We start from the raw sequence: 23,696 nt of genomic DNA, 5'->3' as shown, positions 1-23,696 counted from the left end.
TGTTCCGGACCACGGTCAGGTGCACTTCCATCTTCGAAGAGGCAGAACGTGCGTCGCGTGAGATTCCGAGCAACAAACACCTTGCAATGTGGTGAACGGGGTTCAAATAATGGAATTCGGGACCTCGAGGAGTTGTGACGTAATGCTAACACATTTCTCTCGCATTTACCGTTAAATTGCCGCTGAATTTTCATCACGTTGTTCATCTCACGTCTTTCATGCCGTGAATTAGCTCGGGCCACTATGTATGTGCACGTAGTACATATCATGCCTCGTGTCGTTCTTGTCATTTACATGCAGGTCACGTCATGCATGTAATTCACGCTCATCTGATGTCACTTGTGCTATGTCATGATGATGTCATATTTTATTCTTGTCATATCATTGATGTAATGTCATACATGTCATGCCATTCATTCATGCCATGATGGCATTCATGCCGTCCATAAAGGTCACAGATACATGTCAGCATTGTTATCTGGTGTCATCACATGTCATTAATGCTATGCAATGACGTCAATCATTTCATCTCCTGCATGTTAGTGAAGCGGCGAATAGCGACGTTGATATGGCAATGAAGGAAACGAATAGCAGGCTTCGCGTCTGTGAAGTTTGCTTCTCCGCAGCGTGGTGAAACATTTGACGCCATTTTAGATCACATGATGGCGCTCGGCGAGTAGCGGCGAAAGGAAAGGGGAGTTGCAACTTCGCTCCCTTTGGGAGAATATAAATGGACACCTGCAGAGGGAACAGAACGGCGTCGCCCCAGCCGTGATCATTATGGTGGAATGAGTATTTCACCATTGCGGTGAGAGACGTAAGGCGGCCGCGATTCCGGTGCACCAAAATCGGCATCTTACTAGTGACGTCGTTGCAGACAATGCCCTGAGGATTTGTTCACCACGTGGTGGATCGCCCTTCGCAGCGCTCTTTGCGATCACATGATAGAAAAAGCATGACGCCTCGTATGCAGTACTGAACTGTCTTGTGCGGAATGCCTGCTTTGCAATTTGTACTTCGCCAAGATTGGCGCCAGCCATAATGCAAGCAATCCGGTATGAAATGCATGCATTGCAGTCGGAGCCTTTTAGCACTCCGAATGAAGCGATAATTCGAATAAAGCGATTTTATTAAAACGAGGGTCTGCTGTGTTTAGCTAAGTTATAGTACCGTCCATGGGTCATAACATGGCACACAGTCCTTTGCGTTCTCATGGTATTCAATCGCTTCCAGGTACCCTATTGTGGACATCGTGAAATTCCGCCATATTCTCGAATCCGCCAACTTGACATTTTTGACTGGACCAGAGGGCTGCTACTGCCTCTCTGATTGTCTCAAAATGGTGTCGTTACAGGATTCGACACAATGGCGTAATTTGACTATGTCCAGAATAACACTCCAGGGTACAATGGGTAAAGACATCAATATATGGCTTTATGGATGTACCCGACTTGGTCAGGCATTGTGTGTCGTTGACTAGTAGCAAGAATATTAAACCTAGCGCAACAATATTAAGCAGTGCACAGCACATAAACAGGCTCGCAACCATGCTCCCTGTAACCGGTCCAGGTAGTCACCAAACTTTATTCACAACAGCAGGGACGTGGCAGTTGTATAGCTAGCCACCAGGTGACGTCAGCATGTGGTGAGCTCGCAGCCGCCAGAAACGTAATGTAACGTTATCGGTGCGGCATCTTCTCTGGGTGTCTACGCGAGGTCCTTTCACGAAATAACTCCTGTCGTCCAGAGGTGCGACGATGTCTGAGCTATCCTCGCAAATCTCGACAATCCAGGTGCGCCTGACCTCCGCGACCCTTGTCGATGGCCTCTCTGACCTCTCTGTTCTCCGCGTGGCGTGACATACTGAAATGAAGCACACGGTTAGCACGGTGGCGATGCGGCCGTCCGGACGAAATGGAAAAAAAAAAAAGAAGAAGCGACAGGCGAGGAACCACTATGCGCGACGACTTCCGCCATACGCAACGACCACGAACAGCGCCGCACAACAGACCGTGACTGGCGATTCCTCGCTCACATCCGCACGCACACACAAACAACCACGCACCTGACGCACCGACGCGGTTCCGCAACAACGCTGGTCGAGCGACCGGACCGGACGGCGGAGCCGGCGGACCGCAGGATGCGGGGGAAAAATAAAGCGGCGACGCGCCACTGGCTAGCACCCATACACCCACCAAAAAATACGGGAAGGGAAGAAGACGCTCTTCAACGCGGCAGCCAGCAAGCTCACGCAACTTTGCGAAGCAAGAAGAACAAAGCGTCCGAGAACGCAGAAAGAGGCATCGCTTCTTTCGCTCGCGTCTTCGTTCCAACCAAGGTCGTTTCACTCCGGCGGCCATATTTTCCCTCTCGCCTCCTAAACCGGACAGCGCGGCCCGGCGACACAGACAGACGGCCGGCCGTACGGCTTTGTGGACTTCGCGAGTTGTTTTCGTTCGCTCTACAAAAGTTGCGTGTGTGTGTGTGCGTATGTCACGCGTCCGTGTCGTACGCGGCGAGACGACGATGCACGTGGAGTTGGCAAAGCGCAACAGGTGAGTTTATTTTGTCAAGTGGAACGGTGCAGGTAGCAGGCGGCGCGATCTCGTCGTTTTGAAACGAGCGCGCGCGCCATCCAAGCAGCGGCAGCGGGGTTAGCTGGGCCCGCTCGGGCTTTCCGCCACGAAACTCGTACTACGAGCAAAGGCCAGATACGAAAGCGAGATATATCACGGCACGGGCGGCTTGGGCGTCCGCGCAACGCCCCGTGATCCGGCCCAGAACAGAAGTTGGCGCTGTGTGTGTGTGTCTGTGTGTGTGTGCTGTAGCGCGAGCCAGTTCAAGAGGCACGTATAGTTTACCGAGCTAGCGAGTGTATGTGGCGAGTGAGACGAGAGTGGAGCTCGTCGGTTTTTGTGTGTACATGCGCACTGGTCAGCCCGGAATGTAAATTCGTTTCGGTTTTAGAACAATGTATTCATGAGAAACGGCTCGAAAGGTACGGCGCCTTTATAGGTCTGTCTCGACTTTCTAAACGACCCACGACGGACAAGGTCCGATGCGTACCGCACTTTTTTACACGCGACGGGAGAACGACTTGGAAATTAAGCGGCGAGGCAAAGTGAGTGCGTCGTAATAATAATAATAAAAAAGTTGCACGTGTCTGTGCTGTTGAGAAATCGACATTACTGCTTTAGTTAGACATAGCTTGCCTAGCGTATGGTCTCGCGTTAATCAAGTCGAACAGTTGGTACGATGTTTCATTTCATGATTGTAGATACTTTGACTCCGCGTACGAGTCTGAGGCAGCTATAGCGTCAGCTAATGTCAATCGGAACCAAACATTATACGGTGGTTGAAACTTATTTAACGTCATTCGATGGGGGACATACGTGTAGTTTGGCAAATAGTTTCGCTTTCTTCTCCGCGTGTCGTCAATTGTAACTCAATTAATTACGATTGGGCGTCACCATTCACGCACTATCTCAAGTAAGTTGATCTTTATATTTTTTCTTTTTTATGCACAGCATTCGTGCATAATTATTTATCGCGGGCACGAAAGGTCCTTCCAAGTTGCCCCACGCGTTTTCATTTTGGTCTGGAGCCACGCCCACATTTTTGTTTCTTTTTTTTGTGTGTGTGATTTGGAAGCCTTCGATTTGACTAGCCTTTTATAGCAGCGGAGGTTTGGCTACTTGAGCCAAGGAACGTTGACTTGAGGAGATAGAAGACGAAGATGCGACATCTCGGGGCCGCTGGTTATCGCGGCCTCTCTATATAGGTCGCTTCATTTTACGGTAATTTGTTTCGCATAACTTAATTCGAACGCTATCGAATGCCATTCCAACGGTGTCACCCTTTTATCGTAATTTTGCACGTTGCTACATGTTGGACAAAGTCAGCAGTGCGCTTATCGCCTGCGATATGCGATGCTCTTAGATACGCCGTACTGTTCTGTGCCAAGGACGTGCACAGATTGCGCATTTCCTCCGCGCATGACGTGTCCTTACCAAAACGGGCGGCCCTTCATGCTTATCAGATAAGACGTGCCGCGATTGGATGTCGGCACTAGCCGTAAACAAACACACATTTGCGCTGTCAGAAGGTCTCGTTTCACTGCGCCGTACGGCCGGCAGCTGACGTTCACATTTGCGCGTTTTCGCAGGTGGCGGCGTGAGCACAGCCGCGTCAGGTTGGACCCATGACCGACGAACGGGGAGAATACGTCGAGTGGCGTTTCTGGCGCTTCCCTCAGCCCAACGCCAACCACCAGCGTTTCGGCGACGAGATCGAGAGGTTCGCCGCAGCGGCCGCGACGGCTGCTCGTGCTGGAACCGTCGGGAGAAAAGCCTCCGTCGCTTGCGAGCAGCGAGGCCGACCGGCGGCGAGGCGAACTGCGACGCCGCAGTGCTCGGTATTCCTCGAAAAGCGACCGGTCGCCGTCGCCGTTCAAGATGAAAGCAGCAACCAGCGGGCAGAACCGGCCGGGATGCCGCCATCGGAGCCCATCTCTGTGGGCCGCGAAGCAGACGACGTCGCTGAAGCAGACGACGACGCCGCCGGCGTCACGGATTCGTTCCAGCCGAAGCGGAGCCATGGCGTGAGCCAACGGGACGGCGTCGCTGCGGTCTCGGTGGCCGGCGATTGGCGGAGGATCGCTAGGCCTAACCGCGTAGGTCGTCTGCTGCGCGACGCCTCGGCAGGTGATGCGGCGGCCGCCGAAGGCGGCGGCGATGACGACGACGCGGGTGTTAGCTCCGCACCGGCGGCGAACACCTTCAGAGCAGCAGCTGCCGCACCCGTAGGAGACACTATGGGCAACAAGGCGAGCAGCAGCGGTCATCAGGCCGAAAAGAGAGCCAAGGGCTCCACCGACGGCTTGTCCGAGACGCCCAAAGGTAGCCCCGGGCTCTTTCGGTTGGGCCGCGACGTCGTCAGGGGGAAAGTACGGAAGACTCCGCAGACTGCGCGAAAGGCGGCGTCGGCGGCGGCCGCCGCCGCCGCTGCGCAAGACGACGTCGGCGTCGCTGCGGGAAAATGCCAAGTCGGCGGCACGGGCCCCGAGTCGCACGTAGTGGGTACGAATGGCACCCCGAAGAAGAGAAGAAGCGAGTCGAGTCCGGAGAGCTCGGTTTGTTCGGTCTACGTCGACACGGTCTCGCACCTGGCAGATTCCGAAGACGGCGTCGTAGCGGACGCGTCGTCCTCGAGGACGGCGGCCGAAAGCGAAGCGGGGACGACGCCACCGCAGCGGTCTCCGAGCAACGCGAGCGATACGACCGTCTTCGGCGACGACGTCGCCGACTTCGTGTTTCCGCAGCAGCCGGCCCCGCCCTCCTCGGCGCCTGTCACCGCGAATGGCGCGGGAACGACGACGCTTACCGGCGGGCTACCCGCGTACCGCAGTGCTACCGCGTTGGGACTGCGCGTGCGGTCTCACAGTGAAGCCGACTCGACGTCGGTGTACTCCGTCGCCCGCGCGACCCCGTCGTGCACGAGCCTGGGTCGCGGCGATTCCAACAAGGCGACCAGCGAGGGAGCGGCGTCGGCAGCGGGCTATGCCGCGCCCACCTTCACGTTGACGCAGCACCGCAAGGTGGTTCTACCCAAATTCTCCGCGCCTTCGACCGCACTGCCTTCGGCATCGGCTACTGCCGCAGCCAACGAGGAAAGTGGCGATGCAAAACCTGGCGCACCTGCTGGTTCCAGTGTCACGAGCGGCGGTGGTCGCCGGCATTCGGCGTACGACGACGCGCCCCCGCTGGCTGGCAATGTGCTCCGCAAAGTTGCCTCCCTGACGCTGGAGCGCGCGACCATCGAGGCGAAAGTGAACCGGCCGAAAGTGGTTCCCGAGAAGCTCGACTTCAGCATTTATGAAAAATTCGAAGGTGCGTGCCTTGGCCTTGTTCCTTACACGTTTTTAGCGTGCAGCCTTATACTTGTTAACAAGATGCATAAATTACGAGGTACAAACGTCCACACTATACAGCTGTCTCGGGCATGCTCCTACACTGTGCTTCCGAGCAAACTAAAATACCACAGTTGGTATACGTACGAGGTTGGAAGTGTCCTTCATATCGGTCAGTAATGTACACATATAGATTTCTTATCACAGCGACGAACCTAATTGTTTTGCACTCTATACATTAGTGCAGATGTCTGTACTGGCGCAGTGCTGCAGTTGCTTGACGTACACCCTGAAGTGTGTTCAGCCGTGGCAACATCATGCAAACTGTCTAGTTCTGGTTTTTGCGATGAATAATTTTTAGTAATGTTCAAATTTAAGCAGAAAACATCTACCTGCGGTTGCCAAGTGCTGTCCTTAAAGTAAAAAACCCCATGCCAGTGATCTCTGGCACGACGGCGAGAAGCAACACGATGCAGATGTGTCACGTCTGCTCGTTGCCTACAATTTGAACCCCATGCGACCGACGCCTTCCCGGTGTTCCTGGTGGGAGGTAGTGCTGCAAACACCTGCCAAAACTGGTGTGACGCATGCTTCAATAATTTAAATTGATGTTTTGCTGTAAAGAGCAGCATAAAATATTTCTGAAGGTCTTGCATCAGGTTCTAATCCTTGCATGTATCAAAATTCAGTCGTTTGCTTGTTATGTGCGACAATTGGCAGTACTTGACTGATGTACATCCAGTTCTGGCTTCACACTATTGGCTAGTCCCTCATAGCACTTTCGGGCGTTGGGCAACAAATTATAGATGTGCAGAACAGAGTGACAAGAACGAGTGATCTGTTCGGGTGATGGCCTGTTCCATCACTGGTTGCTGTCGTTCGTTGCTGTTGCACACAAAATCGCTTTCATGGGGTTTGGGATTAACACTTTCGTTCAAGCGTGGGTCACGGCAGTTATTCCCACTGTGCGAATGTGAAAGGCTGTCCTGCATTGCGCATGTGCCATCCTCGCTAGAAATCGATGGAGAGGGACAGCTGTTTGCTTCTGACTGGCTGTGTCGTGATGCCATCTCTTTCCGTGAGAAACTTTCAAAAGAGTGCAACTGCCTGGTGTTACCATGCATTGGGTCACGACACACTGGAACTGAGGCATCGAAAAGTTCAGCGGCCACAGTGAATGTGTTAAATTACCGCACAAGCATTCATTGTAGCGCTCCTTACATGGCGGAGGGCCGTTTTGTTAAAGTAGTACTGGTACATGTTTTAGTAGTTGCAGAAACACTTCCCTGTGCTTCTCACATGTAAAACAATCACACTTGGCATGTATGAGGCTGAAGAAACACTTGCAACATATTTTGATTCAGTACTAAAACAAGTCTCCGAGTGCTGGACCTGGGTTCCATCGGCATTGTCATGACGTCGTGACACGTACAGCAAAACTCGCTACTCACGGACAACTTACTGTGGCAGAGAAGGGAAAGCTATGGGGAGTGGAGCTTCTGCACATGTGTTAATGGACCAAACTATTCTGGTGGCATTTAACAGCTCTTCTTGTTTCTTGGAACACACACTGAATCAGTGTAGCTTCCACATGGGACGGTTTTGAATGTGCCGAAACGTGAAAGAAAGTAGAAAAGAAAATCCGACTGAACCCATCTCGCGAGCAATGTCAAGGTTAGCACGATTAGCATTGAAGCAATGTAGCGACACCGTATTGCCAGTGCCGAAACGAATCACGTGTGAAGTGTGTATGCAGCTGGGCTCCTAGGACTCTTGCCCTTCCCTCAAGATGCACTGCTCCATCTAGCGGCGCAAGAGCAAGGTCCATGCATGTGTTAATGTATGTTCAGACTAAGATTAAATAAATATAACTCAAGTTCAATTCTGCTCAGCGTCAGATAAATTTTAAAGATTTTTTTTTTTTTGCCATTGAAAAGCAGCACAAACCCAGTGGAAAATACCCTGTGACCAAAGTTGGCATGAAAGAGGTTCGTTGAGCAGAACACACTCTGTGGCTAAAAGGCATGTTTTTTGCAGCAGGTTAAAACACATACAAAAGGAAGACACATAGAAGACATAGAAGACACTAGTGTCTTTCTTTTGTGTGTGTTTTAACTTGTGCCAAAAACATGTCTTTCAGCAAGCACCAACTAGGCCAACAAGCAGTTCTGTTGCAAAATACCCAGTGGCGAATAGCCTGCAACTCAAGTTGGCGTTGGAAAGGTCCATTGAAAAGCAACATACACTCATTGTCTTATACTGTTTTCAACATATAACAGCTAGGAAGAATGACACACCATAACTGCTGACACACAACTGAAGGGTCTATTGATGCATTCACACGTATGAACAAGCACAAATATACACGTGGCATGAGTTGGTGCTGCCATCTGCATGAGTTATTGTTGAGAAAATATCTACTGGGAACAGAAACATCTTTGTCAACTAAGCCAATCGATGTTCGGCCAACAGTTTTCGTTTCCTTTGCAAATGTGATAAGCTTTGACCACTCCTTGGGGAGTCTGATAGCTTTGTCTAAACACTCTCCACAGCTAAGATGAGCTCAGTTAAATACTATTCTGACTATTCTACCTCCATGTTCGCGAAAAGTGGTGAACGACCACACAATCAGCAGTGCAAAGCTAGATTGTATGAAGCTGCATTATTTACGGATGCACCATGATCTTTTCACTGTATGTTAATAGTGTCGTTTATCCCAGTATTGCATCATTGCATTAAATTATCGTATTGCAGTATTGAATCACTTGCACACAAGAGTTCATATCCCTGTGATTGTGGTGTAGTCACTGATTTCTTTGTCATGTGGTGAAGCATAAGCAAACCAAGTTGACGAGTGTGGCTTGTTCCCTGCGATTGTCAGTTAGTAGGACTTAATAGTTGGGTTAGTTAGTAGTTAAAGCGTTCATGAAATTCATCTGGAGCCCCTCGTTAAGCACCTCCTATAGCTCCTGTGTATTTGCGACGATTCTGCGATGATCTTGTGCGACGATACTTTCTTTCATCCATTCTTTTCATCCTTCATCTGCTCGCATGGTGCTGCGCTGCCATTACCCTGAGGGTGTTCCTGCGAGGCAGCCTGTGCAACTAGTGGCAGGATGGTCATTTTTTACAAACAGCATGTACAATCACAGTTTGCTTGTCTTGTGACATGGAAAACATGTTAAATGGGGCTCTCGCGATGAACATGCGCAAGTGGCAAGCCCCAGTACGTGCAGCTGGCACTTCACCTTCGTTTGAATGATGACAGGAGTCGCTATTAGATGGGCAAGCATGCAGTGCAGAAAAGCATGCTTGCAAATTATAAACAGGGTATATTGTCCGACGCAATCGAAATCGCCTCTGAGTTGCCAATTACTCTGTTAATCATATCCCATGTGTGCTTTTAGTGCTGCCTTTCGGGCGAACGATTAGTTATCTTGTTCTATAAAGAAGAGTAATTAAGCTCGGGTGTTATAGCCTATGGGAACGAGAAGAATGTGTGGGATAAATTATTTGCACCATATGGTATCCTGTCAAACCTCTCCCCAAGCTGCTATACTTTACAGAACGTGGCTGTCTAGTGGAGTTTGGCAAATTTGGTGTCGCACGTTTTACCGTTTCAGGCCAGATGCTGCTCAACTGGTTCTGCACGACGTTCCCGGAAGACCACTACCTGCGGTTTCTGCTGACAAAGCAGGACCTGAAGCTGCTGGCGGCTCAGTTCTGCACTCACCTGCTGGCCGCAGGGGTGCTGCGCCAGATAGAGGATGAAAATGCCCCGCTCGAATCCCTCTTTCGGGTGCGTGTGCTGCGGCAGCAGTTCATTTTTGCATGTGCTGGTGACGTCGCATGAATAGTTTATTGGCCATATTTCATTTTCTGTAGCAGTCTGTGGCATTTACTTCTTCTACTTGTAAGAGTCTTTATATCATGCTTCCATTTTTTTCCCCGCCATTCGGTAAACCTCCTTATATGCCTGCAATCTTTCTTTATACTTTTCGCAAAGTCTGCTTGTTACTTTATTCCTGAACTTTTTGGTGGACTTCTCGCACTGAACTGACAACTGGTGTTAACCTTGTACCTGCCTTGGCTGTCAAGATGCTGCTGGCAGTATTGAATGAATGAATAAGCAAGCAAGCCCACAGATGCGTAACATTATGGCCACAGCAGTCCTTGAAATTTCCTTGTCTAATCTGTTGCTAAGTGAAAAATGAAGCTTAATATAGTAGAGGCCTTGCAGTATGTTTCTTACAGAACTTAACAACTAGAATGCAAAATGATAAAGTAGCCAAGTTGGTATTTCATTATTTTTACAGCATGAAGTAGAGGCGTCATAAGTGTCAGAGACAAGGCTGTGGATTGACTACCAACTGAAGTTTTATTGAACAAAGTCTTCGGCTGACCATGCCAGTACCTGTTTCAAGCACAGTTGTTTGTTTTACTTTTCCAGTTTGAATTTACAGTAGATTACGATGTCAGTTTTTCTGCTTCTTTCTGCCTGCTTAGTGCAAACTGAAGAATTGCTTTCGTATTGTTTGAATTCTCTAGAAGTTTCAAGCAATGGCGAGCCACAGCTAGGAAATATTTTAACTGTGCTCCTGCAAAACCAGTTTTCTTGTTTTTGCCATTTTAGTCTTGTCTACTCAATAAATGCATAAACTGAGGCAATATTTTAGATAAATAGTTGCTGCTTTGCCTGTAGGCACCAGTTATTTGGCTTACTGTGATCTTTTAAGCAGCGAGCATTTCTTTTGTCATCCTTATTTGGTGTTACTTAAGTTCATTATGCTAATGACAAGAAATAGGGCTTGTTTCCATTCCACCAGCCCCTTTTTTTCTTTTAGCCTACAGTAGACATTCTGCTAGCGTGTTAGAGAAACATTTATCTGTGATTTTGTCCGTAACTTTGTCCATAAGAGCAGAACAGAGCACTTTAGTTCACATCAATGTTGTCACGCATATAAAAGTACACAGGAGCAAGTCCCATAGCTCATGGCTGAAAGGGACCTCCTATTAAGTAAATTCGTTTAATAAATTAAAAGTTACAACATCAAAAGCAACATTAGAGATGCATACAGAAACATATATGCTTTCAAATGCAATAGCTTAAGAAAACTGAAATAAACTCACAAGCAAGGGATTACTTGAAACCTGTTACAAATGTTACGAATGAAGAAAGGAAGTATTTGCATGCTAATGAGTCTGTAACCTTTTCCTCTACAGCCCGACCTGATGTACTACTGGACACACTCTGAAGTACCAGCATGCCCGGTGAGCAACGTTGTGCCCGGCAAACTGACCACGGACTACTGGCCGCCACCAGACTCGGAAGGTGATGCCAGGCCTGGGCTTCGATACACAGAAGCAGGTAAGACCTCGCCACTGTAGCAGTTGTCACATTCGCTCTTGACATACATTGTGTGTATCATATGCATGTTTTGTTCCTTAGCACTTGGAAGCTTGCGAAAGTAGCATTCTTTAGATTGTGTGCTCCATGGAGCAACGTGTTTTGCAATCACCAGGGTTGACGCTTGTTCACTTTTTATTCAGCAATGACATGTGGACCTTACCAGGTGTTTTTTTTTTTTTCCTATGCAGAACAATTTTAAAAATTCAAATTTTTTTTTTGGGGGGGGGAGGGTGTGGTGTTGGGGGCCACAGAAACGTCAAACAGCTCTGTATGGCTGCTAGTACAGTTATTAGATGCCTCGGTGTTCGTACTGTGACCAAAGACGGCGCATGCGCTCCTTTATAATTAAAGAAAAGTGTACGCTGCATCCTGTGACAGGGGCCCCGTTGCATTTTTAATATGCTTCTCGGCATAGCAAGAATGTGTAGCGGCAGAGCTGACTTAAAAAACCCAGTGATTATGCAATGGCTATTGGACTTCGCCTCATGCGTACTCGTTAATGCATGTCTTTATCTGAAATCAACTGAGCTAGGCCTACACTGTGTGCACACAAATGGCTTACATTTAAATCTGACCTCGGCTGGCTACCTAGTGCATCATGGCAATTACGATTACGTGTTGGTGTTTTGTTTTTGCTCCTTTTGGTGCACAAGGAAAACAAACAAACCATAGGGTGTAAAGACAGGAGATGCACATCAATACTTTCTTCAACTTGTTTTCAAGGCATATGTGATGTTCTTCGACCTCTAAATGGTGGGAAGAACTCCCACGACGATGAAACAGTGACCCATTGGGCCACAGTGCTTTACCGGCAAGTAAGAACAGCCTCTTAACTTGCAGGCAAATTTATGTAAGTTTATGTGGCAGTGAAAAGAAATTTTGGGGGCATAGATTCAGCATGCGTATCACTGCTATGAGTATTAAAACTTCTTTCTGGGCGAGTTGGTGCATACTTGATTTGACAAATAAAACTGCGCTAACGCATGCAACCACAAGGACGAGACACAAGCACTTGTCTCGTCCTTGTTCCTTTGTAGTTGCATGTGTTAGCGCTGTTCTATTTGTCAAATCAAGTATGCTACGAGTGGTCCAGCAGAGTTTGATGGCATTTTCTGTTCCGGTCTCTTGGAGCAGCTGCTGAATTGGCTTAAGCTTGTTGCTTGCGATGGTTTTGCATGTTGACAAAATGTGGGAAAGAGAAGGGGAAAATTAAGATGAAATATAACAAGCAGTGTTTTTATCTCTTGTATTATTGTAAGTTCTGTAGTAAATAGGAATGCTTGGCTTTCTGTTGCCCAGCTTAAATAATTGCAACCTAAACATTGTGGAATGTATTCAAAAGTGCTGTCATGAGTTCGCATTGGCTCTGTAGGTTTTCCTTAATTGCTGAATGTTATTCATGAGTATAGCGTGTTCCTTCTTTGGGCAGCAGATTTCACCTATGGCTGCTGTGTCATTTTTAAGGTGAAGGTAGAAGATTATAAACTATACGTGCTTTTTATATTGCACAGAAACACTTTTTCAAAGCCATGCGGAAAACAAAGCAGTTGACTGTGTCAAGGCTGACGTAGCAGTGATATAATATGTGCTCTTAAATTCGCATGCTATTTATCGCCTGTTGTCATTACATGGGAGTCCCCGGTAAACTTGATTTGTTATTCAACGGTGCAATTTAGGGCATGCACCTTCATTTCGTGGAGCTTTGTCGATAATCCAAGAGGCGCTGCCGCATCTTGTCTACAACCACAGTGCAACACAATATGAAGTCTGTGAATATAATCCAGCAAGTAGCACTGAACTGTGTCGAAGGGCTGCGTCTTGAGTAATTGCTTTCAAGGGTATTTTCGCCCTTGCGTGTCTGGCATGACACCTCACTGGAGCCACAGGCACTCTGTCAATTGGCAGGTGGCCATTGGCGTGCCAGCCAAAGTTGCCTTGTTCAAACATTGGCCTCAGGTTGAGGCTTCCCTTTATCAGCCACTGTTGATCCCTCCGATATCGATGAGATCCCTGTTGAAGAAGCTTCAGGGTACGTTTCACTGCTAGCACATGCTTGACGCAAGTCCTGCAAAACACCGCAGCCCTCCATGAAACTGTCATTTTGGTGGGCTGCAGTGCGTGCGCAATGCATTGTCACTTATATGCGAAGGTTATAACACTTGAGTTGCAATGCTCTCATCTCACACTTGTCTTGCAGAGGCGCAGCAGATGGTCATGGGCTTGAAAAAGGCCCACCGGAATGAGCTGGAAAAGCTGCAGGTTTGTTCTATTCACACCTCAAAGCTTGCTTTCTCGCAGTGTGTCGTCTTTTCCTTTCTTTCTTTCTTTCTTTCTTTCTTTCTTTCTTTCTTTCTTTCTTTCTTTCTTTCTCTTCGATTTCTTTTTTATTTCTCTTTCTTTCTTCTTTCTTTTTGAGCTTTTCAATCTCGCCATCCCTGCAGCAATGAAATTTGTTTACAGTTGGTTCAAAAGGATCACTGATAGATGAAACAAGCTTTGTGCATTGAACTAACCTTTCATCCTCTATATGTCGAGCGTGACTCTATAAATTGCCTTTAAGAATAATTACCTGAAGCTGAATTTTCGGATAAGCTGCACATTTCGGGGTCCTTTTTTCAGTTTTTCTCGTAGATACAGTGCACCATTGTGAAGCTTAACCTCTGATGAGATGAACTGGTAAGGTAAACAAAAAAAATCTTTTAAATTTAAGACACAAACAATGTAAAGAGAGATTATGGGCATATTGCTGCAGTTGCATGGCTTTGATGGCAGAGAAATACGTCGAACGATGGGAATAGTGTTTTACTCTCAGTATTTTTTTTTCTTTACTTTTGCATTGAAAGAGAAAACTGGTTTATGGGGTCAAATTGCTTGCAATATTTTTTTACTCGTTTCGTGCCAGCTGTGCAAAGTGACAGCAATGAATGCGTAGCATGCAGACTCCTTCGTGTATCTTCAGTGTCGCACGGTGGTGAAGGCATTTCAAATAATCACATGCTATAGTGACTGTCTCATTCTTTAGTTGGCCTTGTGGAACCAATCACTGTTTTTTTTTGCTAAACGTTGCAGAAAGCGCACGAGCTGGCCCTCTTCTCTCTGCGAGGAGAGCAGGCTGCCAGGCTGACGGACTATGAGGGTCAAGTCGTTCGTCTGGAGCAAGAGGTGTGTGTGTGTGCATTATTGCCACAAATGGACTTCATCTTGCGACATCGCTGTCGACATCTCAGTGTGTGTTTTGCATGAACTCGCGGTATGCACTTTTGGTGTAGCTTGTGTGAATATTGCAGTGCACAGACATCAGCATTGCATGTGATTACACATTGCATAAGATGAGACTAAGTGCATCATGTTTAGTTTCGTAGCACTCAATTAACCACTCCTCATGCTTTGCTTCACATATATTACAGCACGTGCATTTGACTTGCATAATGTCTTTCCTCCTGCAGATCGACAAGTACCAAACCCTGGCCGGAATTGAAGAACTGACCAGGAAGGCGCGAGACATAGACGCACCCCAGGCGACGACACCGGCACCCGCTCGCGCAACGGCCCAGGTGTCGCAACGGTCTTGCGAAGTCCAGACCCTCTCCGCTGCGCTGCGGTCTTGCGAAGTGCAGACCGCCGGATCGGCTACCTGTGATAAGTGGGTCCAGGCGCAGTGGAGGTTTGCGGTGGGCATGGTTCAGACGGACGAGGCGGAATACTCGACCCAGGAATCTCAGACCCATGTCGACACATGTCACCAGGAGTGCCAGACGGACGAGCAGCTTGTGAGTGTTTGGGGTAACGGTTGTATCTCGAAACGGTCAAAGGTTTTGGCCGTGGTGTAGGGTCGACTAACGCACTCCTAAGCCACGTGTTTAAAGGTTGCCGAAGCCTTTGAAAAGAAAAGTAATCTGAGCTGTCTTGATAAATTATGCTTCTACAACAACAAAAACGTCACTCTTACTATGAGAAGAGGAGGCTTTCCAATGAGAAAAATGTTTAGATAGCAAGACGGCTGGCACCGCTACCTTGACGTTCCCGTACCACCTTGTCATTACGTGGATTTTGAGTCTGCTCGGGCCTGGTTAATTGTTTGTCGGTAAGCATGGAGCACTTTGCATGCTAAAGGAGCCAGAAACTGAACTTGGCAAGTTTCGGGAAATCTACTGCTGCACGACAGTCAAAATATTAGAAAATACTTTGAAATTCATGTCAACCTGACATACAGGTGCTGAAGGTTTGGTGCAAAATTTGAACAGTGGAAGTTCCGCTTTTACTTTCTCTTCTAGAATTTCACCTCTTACCACGAAATCGGCAAAAATAGTTTTTAAAGAATACATTACCTGTTCAAACTGATTTAGTGTTTCTCTTTAATGTCCCTTTAAAGAGCAGAGTGAGTATTAGACCAAAAATTTTTTTGTAAACTTTGACATCTGTAGCTGTTCATGTATGTCAATGCAGTTGGTGTGGGAAAGGGTACCCAAGTCTCGTGGTTGTACCGAGGTGATGATGGTCGTGGTAGTTGAACGCTCGGGGTTATACTTCTCTAGAGTCAGCACTGCAGAGGCAACCAGGGAGCATCCTCTGCGGAGCTTTGTCGTGTGTGTAGTAGAGCCCATACCTCCAACACGTTACTAGGAGAAGCACAAAATATATTTGCAGAATATTTACACTGGCTTCAATCGCCCTTAAGTCTATGAGCATTGTCCTTAGGCTTATCTCGAACACTTTCACTTTCAGCGCTATGACGATGTGTTGCTATGACGATGTGGAGCTGGAAATCCTAGAGAGCTTCTGGTTTTGTGAAAGTTTCAACTGGTTTATGTTTCTTTAAACATTTGCGAAATTAAAGTGCCTCAGATATTGCGAAACAGGCTGTCATTGGCTTCTGCATGGTTCAAGAAATCCAATGAGATGGACGCAATTGCCCCATCAACTCTAAAGCGAGTTGTGAGGCTTCAAAGAAAGCTTACAGGAAACTCGGTGCCATCAAGGTTGTATTACGACTTCATAGGACCTTATGCTACTCTTGGATTCTCTCTTCGTAGGCCCCGCCCACCGTGGTAGTGACAAGCGCTGGCAGCCTGCCCACGGCAACCGCACTCTCCCAGGCAGTGCCACCGCCTCCACCTCCTCCGCCTCCCCCACCCCCACCATTTCCTTGCACACCGCCGCCTCCTCCGCCTCCACCGCCCCCATTTATGGGCATGGCCACGCCCCCTCCTCCACCGCCGCCTCCCCCCTTTCCCGGCATGGCCACGCCTCCACCCCCTCCCCCTCTGCCAGGAATGGGCATGACCCCTCCGCCACCTCCCCTACCCCCGTTTGTGGCACCGGTCCATGGCTCCCCGGCGCCCCCTCCTCCTCCCCCGCCGGGGCTGGGACCAGTGCCGATGCCGGCGCCTCCTGTGGGTGGCTGGCACAACGCCTATGCCGCAGGTAAGCTCCAGATGATGTATGCATTCTGTGTTTAGTTGACGTGCAGTTCTTTCGCTGTGGTGACTGTCGCGGGCTCTTTGCAGTGTTTTCTCTCACATTGACGTATACTCTTCATCAAAAGTATATGGGCCATGTTTCCTGCAACTGCTAGGCTGACTGCTGGCTATTTCAGGGTGTTCCTGTGACATGGCATAAGTTCCAACATCCTGGGGAATTAGAACTCTCGTTCTTGCCATCTGCAGTGTTGGGAGTGCCACAGGAACCATACGAAACAACCAAGCAACATACAGTGGGCTTTCTTTAAATGGAACCTCAAGAGACCAGGGCAATAGGTTCTATTTATCAGGAGTTCCATTTACTGAGAGGCAAAGCTCAATACAATTGCCTGAATACAAAACCAACCAACGATGAGGATGGTGTACTGTTTAAGAGGCAGTTACATTTAAGTAATTTCCATTTATCGAGGTTGCACTATATATTGTGATGGCATGGAGTAGCTCGTATAGATTTGATGAAGGCTCAACCTATGTACTACAGCCAAATGCATTATCAGGGCAGGCCTTACGATCAATTTCAAAGGCAGCTTTATTTCGAGAGATGACAGATTCATTCCAGGGAGTACCGGCACCAAAGAGCTGTTGCGAAACAGCTTGATTAGGCCCAAGGACTCGTGCAACCTATCGCAAAAATAAATTGGTTTGAGCAGAGTAAAAGGCACACAAAACACAATTTTTAACACTACTTTCAGCAGTAAAGAAATACAATGCATTAAATTATACAGCCTGCGTTTACCATTGGCATAAATTGTAACATGAACACTGGAAAGAACAAATGAATACCTGTAGCATGTAATTTCGCCAGTCTACAACGTGCAGTTGCTGCACAGCTGGATTCTAAACCTGATGTAATCTCAAAGTAGCATGCCAGAGTGCCAGCATGCCAGAGCAGCATACCAGAGCACTAGTGCAAACACATACAATACCTAAAATAGTGCCCCTATACCATTATATGTTATCCTGTTTGCGTTTCTGTTTATGTTGATATAACCTTCATTGCAGGGCATGGCAGCACACCTGCCTTTTGCTTCATGTGTACAGAACTGAGATATATGTTAACAGGGGCATACAAGCCTGTTGCCGTCAATGCCTCCAGCAGTGCCTCATCAAAACCACCGGGTTATCAAATGCATGTCCAATTCCAGATGGCAAGAGGCCTGTCGATAGCCCATGTGGTTATCCCGAGACGGTGCTGCAGGTATTGATGGCCGTGTGCTCGCACGTTCATGTTGCTGTGACTTCTCATGCAAACCTGCCCTTTATTCTTTATGGCTGAGTTTCTTTTGTTGTGTTAGGCTAGAGTTAATCTGTATTGCGAGAAATCTTGAAATCATGTCATGCCATTGGAGGGTTGCAATGTTCACTCACCACAGACCTCTCGTTTCTTCTCCCTCTGGCTGGACCTTGTAATGCCCTCTTCAGTAGCTGGCACTGTAGTGTGTGAGTTGTCAAGTAATGGCTACTAGCCAGAAATACCTTGCTTCTTGCATCGCTGTGCCCTCGGAACATCCGTCGTGTCTGTGTGCTTGCTGCTGCAATGCGCCTATTGTGCTGCTGTATGGCTCCAATAGCAAACGTATCAGTGGCTGTCGCATTCCGCTGCCTAGGATGAGGTCATGGGTCAGAGCCCTGGCCACGGCAACCCCATTTGCCTGTGGGTGGAATAAAAAAAGATGAACCAAGCTTCGGTTTCATTTCTGTCAAGGTGTGTGTGTGTCTTGATGTCATGACACTGAAGGCAGTCGCGTGGCAGCAGGACATTGTGATGCATACCTGCCTACTTAAAAATTTTATTGCAAAATGCTAGCTTCTTAAGCTGCTATGCAATTGCTGTGTAGACACCAATAACATAGGGATTTATTCATTTATGCCTAGTTTAGGGCAAAACTTATTCCGAGAGAATGCAGATACAGACGTTAACTGATTTTTTTTTTTTTAATAACCTTCAGAGCCATTGATTATACAGACCTACCGACGCAGCAGTGAAACCAACTTATAAAATCAGTATCTAAAGGCATCCAAAAATTCAGCCAGGGTTTCAGGAAAATTGCATGAATGCGCTTAATAAACATTTGTAGTGGATACCATTCTAGCTGTGAATATATACATTAGAGTGCCCCTTGACAGCGTCCCTACACAATAAAACCTGCAAACTTTTAATAAATGGCTTTAGCATCATGTGTAATTAATCTTTAGTATATGTTACCAAATTTTTGTATTTCTTGGCTAAAACTGTTGCATTTTTCATGTTCGAAGGTTGTCAAGTCTGGATGTTTTGGCAGTTGCTCCGGCTTGCTCGGCTGTATGCTATGCTGCTTTTTGATTGCGTTACCCGATGGAGCAGCATAGCTGACAATTGAGCGAGCTGTTCTGAGTGCCAAAATGTTACGATGTCCTGCTTGCATGCGACTTCCTTCTGCGTCATGACGTTGCGACACCTCTTGTGGAATACAACACTCAAACAGCTTCGTTAAAAAGCTGTTATAGCAGTAAACTATTTAGGGTGCTTCAAGGCTTTCATGTATGTTTTTCTGTGGTTTTAAGGTCGAAGACCTTCATTTATAGAAAAAAAAAGTGAGGCACTTTAACGAAAAGTGTGGGTGGGCTAATTATGATAACACTATCGCAATATAGTCACTCAGCCGTAGCATGAGCACTTGCGAGTTTCTTTTTTCTCTTCATTGTTTTGCACGTATAGGCTGTTTTCGGCAATGCAATGCGCATGCTCTGGCTTCACGCTGCATTTTCATTGCTTTTCTTGTTCTGATACCGCAGCGTTTCGTCACCTTTGAGATAACGGATGACTTGATGCGCCCAATCTTGTGCAGCCCGCAAGCAACCTGTCAACCCCAAGGCGGCGATGAAGCCCCTCTACTGGACCAGGATTCAAGTGCCCACGGCGAAGCAGCCTGCGGCTGCTTTGCCGGAGAGCCCAGAAAAGACTGCAGAGTGCGTAACGCAGCATGCACGTAGTCTTCTAGTAGACGTCTTCTTTTCGTCTTGTGTGGGCTGACAATATGTCTGGCACAGGGCTTGCACAAGCCCATTTGTAGACTTAGATCTCCACAAGCCGTCGAACCAACTAGATGAGTTGAGTGCCATGTTGTACACACTTGTGATGTGGCTCTTGATTGAGCTACTTCTCCCACTTCTAGCATAATGAATACAACACATTATGGGGCTGCCAAATTAATTTTTTATGTCGAACAAAGTGTGTATGTAGCATCACAAATACATAGTGTACATGCTGATCTGTAGGCATTGATCACCTTGCTAGTGAAAAGGAGTATCATTGCAATGGTATTGGACAATAGAATTGATGGTTGCATGTAAAAAAAGTTATTTTTTTCACAATTTCACATGTATGTCATATGCCTTAGGTTCAGTTTCCAATACGTAGTTAGTAGTTCACCTGTCACAGTGGCCTAGTGGATGTGGCCAGGCATGAGGTCGCGGCTTAGATTATTGGCTATATTATCATGGGGTAGACTGAAAAAAAGACTCATCTATTTAGGCGTGTAATTAGGAACCCCAAGTTGCCAATGTTAACCCAGCGCTCCCCCCCCACTCTCCCCCACACAATCTTCAGGCTTCCAGTGGTCGGCCATCGTATGACTGTCCAGGTTTGTTTGACGACAAGGCAGTAAGACAAACCTCGGGTATAATGAACAGAAATATGACTTAGCAGGCAACACTGCGAAAGCTATGCAACCATTGTGGCCACGGAAGTCTCGCTCCAAGTGTCTCACTCAAAGTGTTGTATATTGGTTATAACAAAAGAAATGTAAAATTTTCCCCATTCATATCTTCATATCATGAATACACAGAACAAAACATAGTAGACACTTGAAAGAGCATAGATTCCACAATAATACATTTAAGTTCTCATTTTTCCAACGGACAATGACAGAATGGAATGCACTACCTGCATACTGAACATGTTGTTGATAGTACAACTGATGTGTTTGTCTCAAGACTAACCAATTATATTTCTTTACTACTTTAGCTTGAAAAATTAAATGTATGTATTGGTGTTTTTCATTTCAGTAATTTTCCGTGGTAAGTTAATTTTTATGTTTATAGTGCTATTAATACCTTCGTGTATATGAATTGCATGCATTGACATGACTTGCAGGAAAGTGCCTGTACTACCTTTATTCTTTGTCCATAATATTTGGAATTGTTATTAACAGAACCTGTTAACCATGTTTGATACCACTTCCACAGTTGTATTTGTGCCCCGACCCTGCTACAGCCTTATATATAAGGCTAGCAGTATGTATTAAATAAACATGATTGTAATGAACGTGTGATGCAATGAAGGTAATTTCATGCTGGATGACTAAGTTTGACTACGCAGCAACATGCGCTTCTTGCGAGGTGAAATGCTCGTAAGGTGTGAAAGGACACTATCCTTAGTAATTACATTTACTCGTGCTGAAGGGCAGCAGTTTGGTGCTTGAGTACCGGAACTTTGGAAAGCCATTCTCTCGATCTTGTCGATCCTCTCCTGTTCCAGGCAGAAGACACTGTGGGAGAGCCTGGAGGAGACTCCCCCTACTGACTGGGACGAGTTCGAAAACTTGTTCTCGAGGCAGGTTCAGGAGAAAAAGCCCACGGCCAAAACGAAAAGTGCCAAGCAAAAGACTAAGCAGGTACCACGTCGCTGTGCCCATCGGCTGCTTTGAGGCGCACCATTTTTTTTCTTCTTTGAGAATGCAACACATTTTCGTATACATGTGAAGCCATAATGCGAGCTCATTTCCATGCGTTGATACTAGCCTATACTCCTGTTTCACACTCAGCAGGCAACGCTGCGAAAGCTACGCAACCATTCTGGCCATGGAAGTCTCACTTCAAGTGTCTCGCAGTTCTGTGCTTGATCTGTGATACATTCTACCCTTATTACTACCTCGTATATAGTGGGCTCCCGTTAAACGGTACCTCGTGGCACCAGGGAAATAAGTTCAGTTTATCAGGAGTTCCATTTACCGAGAGACCGAGCTCAAGGTACACAAGGTGCTCTTTTGAAAGAGGTAGATACTGTATTGCCAACAGCAGGTCATAGGTGTAGCACGTTTGATTACAAACGTCCTTACAAATTTTCTTCTTGCACACAGCCACTGACTAGAGCTAGCAACACAGAACATAATTACAGAAAAAAAAGTAAAACAGTCATGTAGTCAAAGAATGTGGCCATTTTAGGGATGCATCACTCTTGAAGTCACCGATAACTTTGATCTTCATCTCAAGCGTGAGCGCATTGTGCGGGCATTTTCATGCAGCCATTGCAAACTCTTGGTTTGGCGACGTTGCCAGCACAAAGAAAGCACAGCCACTACACAGTCGCATTAGAGCCATGCTAACCTCTGCACCAACAAAAACCAGCAAAAGCTGCCTTGGCGATAATGTAGGAAGTGGCAAGAAAATGCGAAAAGGAAATGGGGAACAGCAATTCCTGTTGCCATGCTGTGGAGATGGGGCACTCAATTTTATTTTCAATATTTTTAGTTACACTTAAGCAAAGTTTAAGAAAATATTTTTTTTTATTGCCTGGAACAAAACCTACCAAACATAAGGCTGCTTCATTTAAGCAGCCATTCCATATAAGTGATTTTCATTTAATCAGATTCTGCTGTATTAGAACTATCACTTACGTCAGACTGTGTAATTATTGTACGCCTTTGGGCTGTCAGTATTTGAAGTGCCACGGTATTATTTTGGTCGCGTGCACAAGCTATGGCAGCTGATTGCAGAAAGGTGTCATTTTGCTGGCTTGGTGGTAAAAATAGCTTAAGGCCTGTGATGCCTATCATATATTAATTGTGTCATATTTTGTGACATTAAAGCATGAGACTTACGTTTGCATGGAATTACATAACACATACCTACTTAGTTCTTTCACATCTGACACTATTTTTGGGGCACGAATGCAAACGGTCGGAGAAGTTTCTCTAGCCATTGTATCATTGCATGCTAGGTATAAAACAAAGCGTAATGCTCTTTTGCCATAGTGAGCACATATGCCTGGCTCCTTTGCTGTTTTTATAAGTTCTATGGCCAGCAGCAAAAGTTTACAGACTGCATAATCCAAGAAAAAGCTGAATATTTTTGCAGCGTAAGCATTCGGCCTGGTTTCAGATTGCGAGCTGTGCTAGTATTTGTGATCAACATAGGGTTGTCTGATATGCGGGTACAAGCTGCCTAGAGCTTGCGGAGCCCTTGCTCCATAAGCTTTTGAAGCCGACTGCACATAAAAAAGGAAGCTTTAATGTAGCATATCTCAATTAAATCTTTAGTTTTCCCTGTTTGCTTTAATGAAGATTGTGTACTTCTGACTGCAAGTGAACAAATTTTGCATTGCAGTTTCAATGGAACAGTCCTTAAGCATCAAGCATATGCACTTGGTTTCGTGGGGAGGTTTGACATTTAAATAAAAACAGTAATGCCTAAGCTACCAGCTAAGTTCTCAATGCTGCTTTTAAACTCCTGCAAAACAGTTGCTCTGTTATTGCATGCATAAATTGAATAAACATTGCTTACTCGAACGTAATTTCTTTTGTCCTTGTAGGTGGCGAAGCTTCTTGATCAGAAACGATCACAAAACGTTGGCATACTGATATCAAGCCTTCGCCTCGAAATAAGCGACGTGGAGAATGGTAAGCCAAGCTTTTTGCCTCTAGAAAGAATAAAAACAAGGCTAAAGAAATGGGAACGATGACATGAGTCCATTGTTCATGTTTCTACATGCTTCTGTTTGCCTTTTTTGCAGTAAGCATGTTCCTTAGCTGATACAAATTGGGCTGAGATGTCTCAGTAAAAGCATAACGTAACTGAAAGGGCTATTCTGCATTTTTGTTAATTTGGTCGCTGATGCTGTAGCTACCAGACAGGGCAC

General features: G+C 46.6%; 1 protein-coding gene across 6 annotated transcripts in view; it reads left to right on the top strand.

Moving 5' to 3' along the window:
* Nucleotides 1-2,537: 2,537 nt before the first annotated feature.
* Nucleotides 2,538-23,696, top strand: part of LOC135919284 (protein cappuccino-like) — a 42,763-nt gene continuing 21,604 nt past the window's right edge. For 4 of the 6 annotated variants that reach the window (XR_011507354.1, XM_070521796.1, XM_070521797.1 and 1 more), the window contains exons 1-10: nt 4,112-5,888; nt 9,532-9,707; nt 11,132-11,276; nt 13,516-13,577; nt 14,388-14,480; nt 14,765-15,088; nt 16,352-16,742; nt 19,627-19,747; nt 21,318-21,453; nt 23,370-23,457. Coding sequence is in view for 5 of the 6 variants with exons in the window: in XM_070521796.1 (XP_070377897.1) it covers nt 4,202-5,888; nt 9,532-9,707; nt 11,132-11,276; nt 13,516-13,577; nt 14,388-14,480; nt 14,765-15,088; nt 16,352-16,742; nt 19,627-19,747; nt 21,318-21,453; nt 23,370-23,457 (3,223 nt within the window). In the remaining variant the exon portion in view is untranslated. Of the gene's footprint in view, nt 2,556-3,663; nt 3,798-4,111; nt 5,889-9,531; nt 9,708-11,131; nt 11,277-13,515; nt 13,578-14,387; nt 14,481-14,764; nt 15,089-16,351; nt 16,743-19,626; nt 19,748-21,317; nt 21,454-23,369; nt 23,458-23,696 lie in introns of those variants that run through there. The other 2 variants (XM_065453022.2, XM_065453021.2) reach the window with 2 other exon arrangements.

The sequence above is a fragment of the Dermacentor albipictus genome, chromosome 7 (genome assembly GCF_038994185.2).
Source record: "Dermacentor albipictus isolate Rhodes 1998 colony chromosome 7, USDA_Dalb.pri_finalv2, whole genome shotgun sequence".
Lineage (NCBI taxonomy): Eukaryota > Metazoa > Arthropoda > Arachnida > Ixodida > Ixodidae > Dermacentor > Dermacentor albipictus.
Note: the sequence above shows the minus strand (reverse complement) of the source record. Positions and strands in the feature narration are given on the sequence as shown.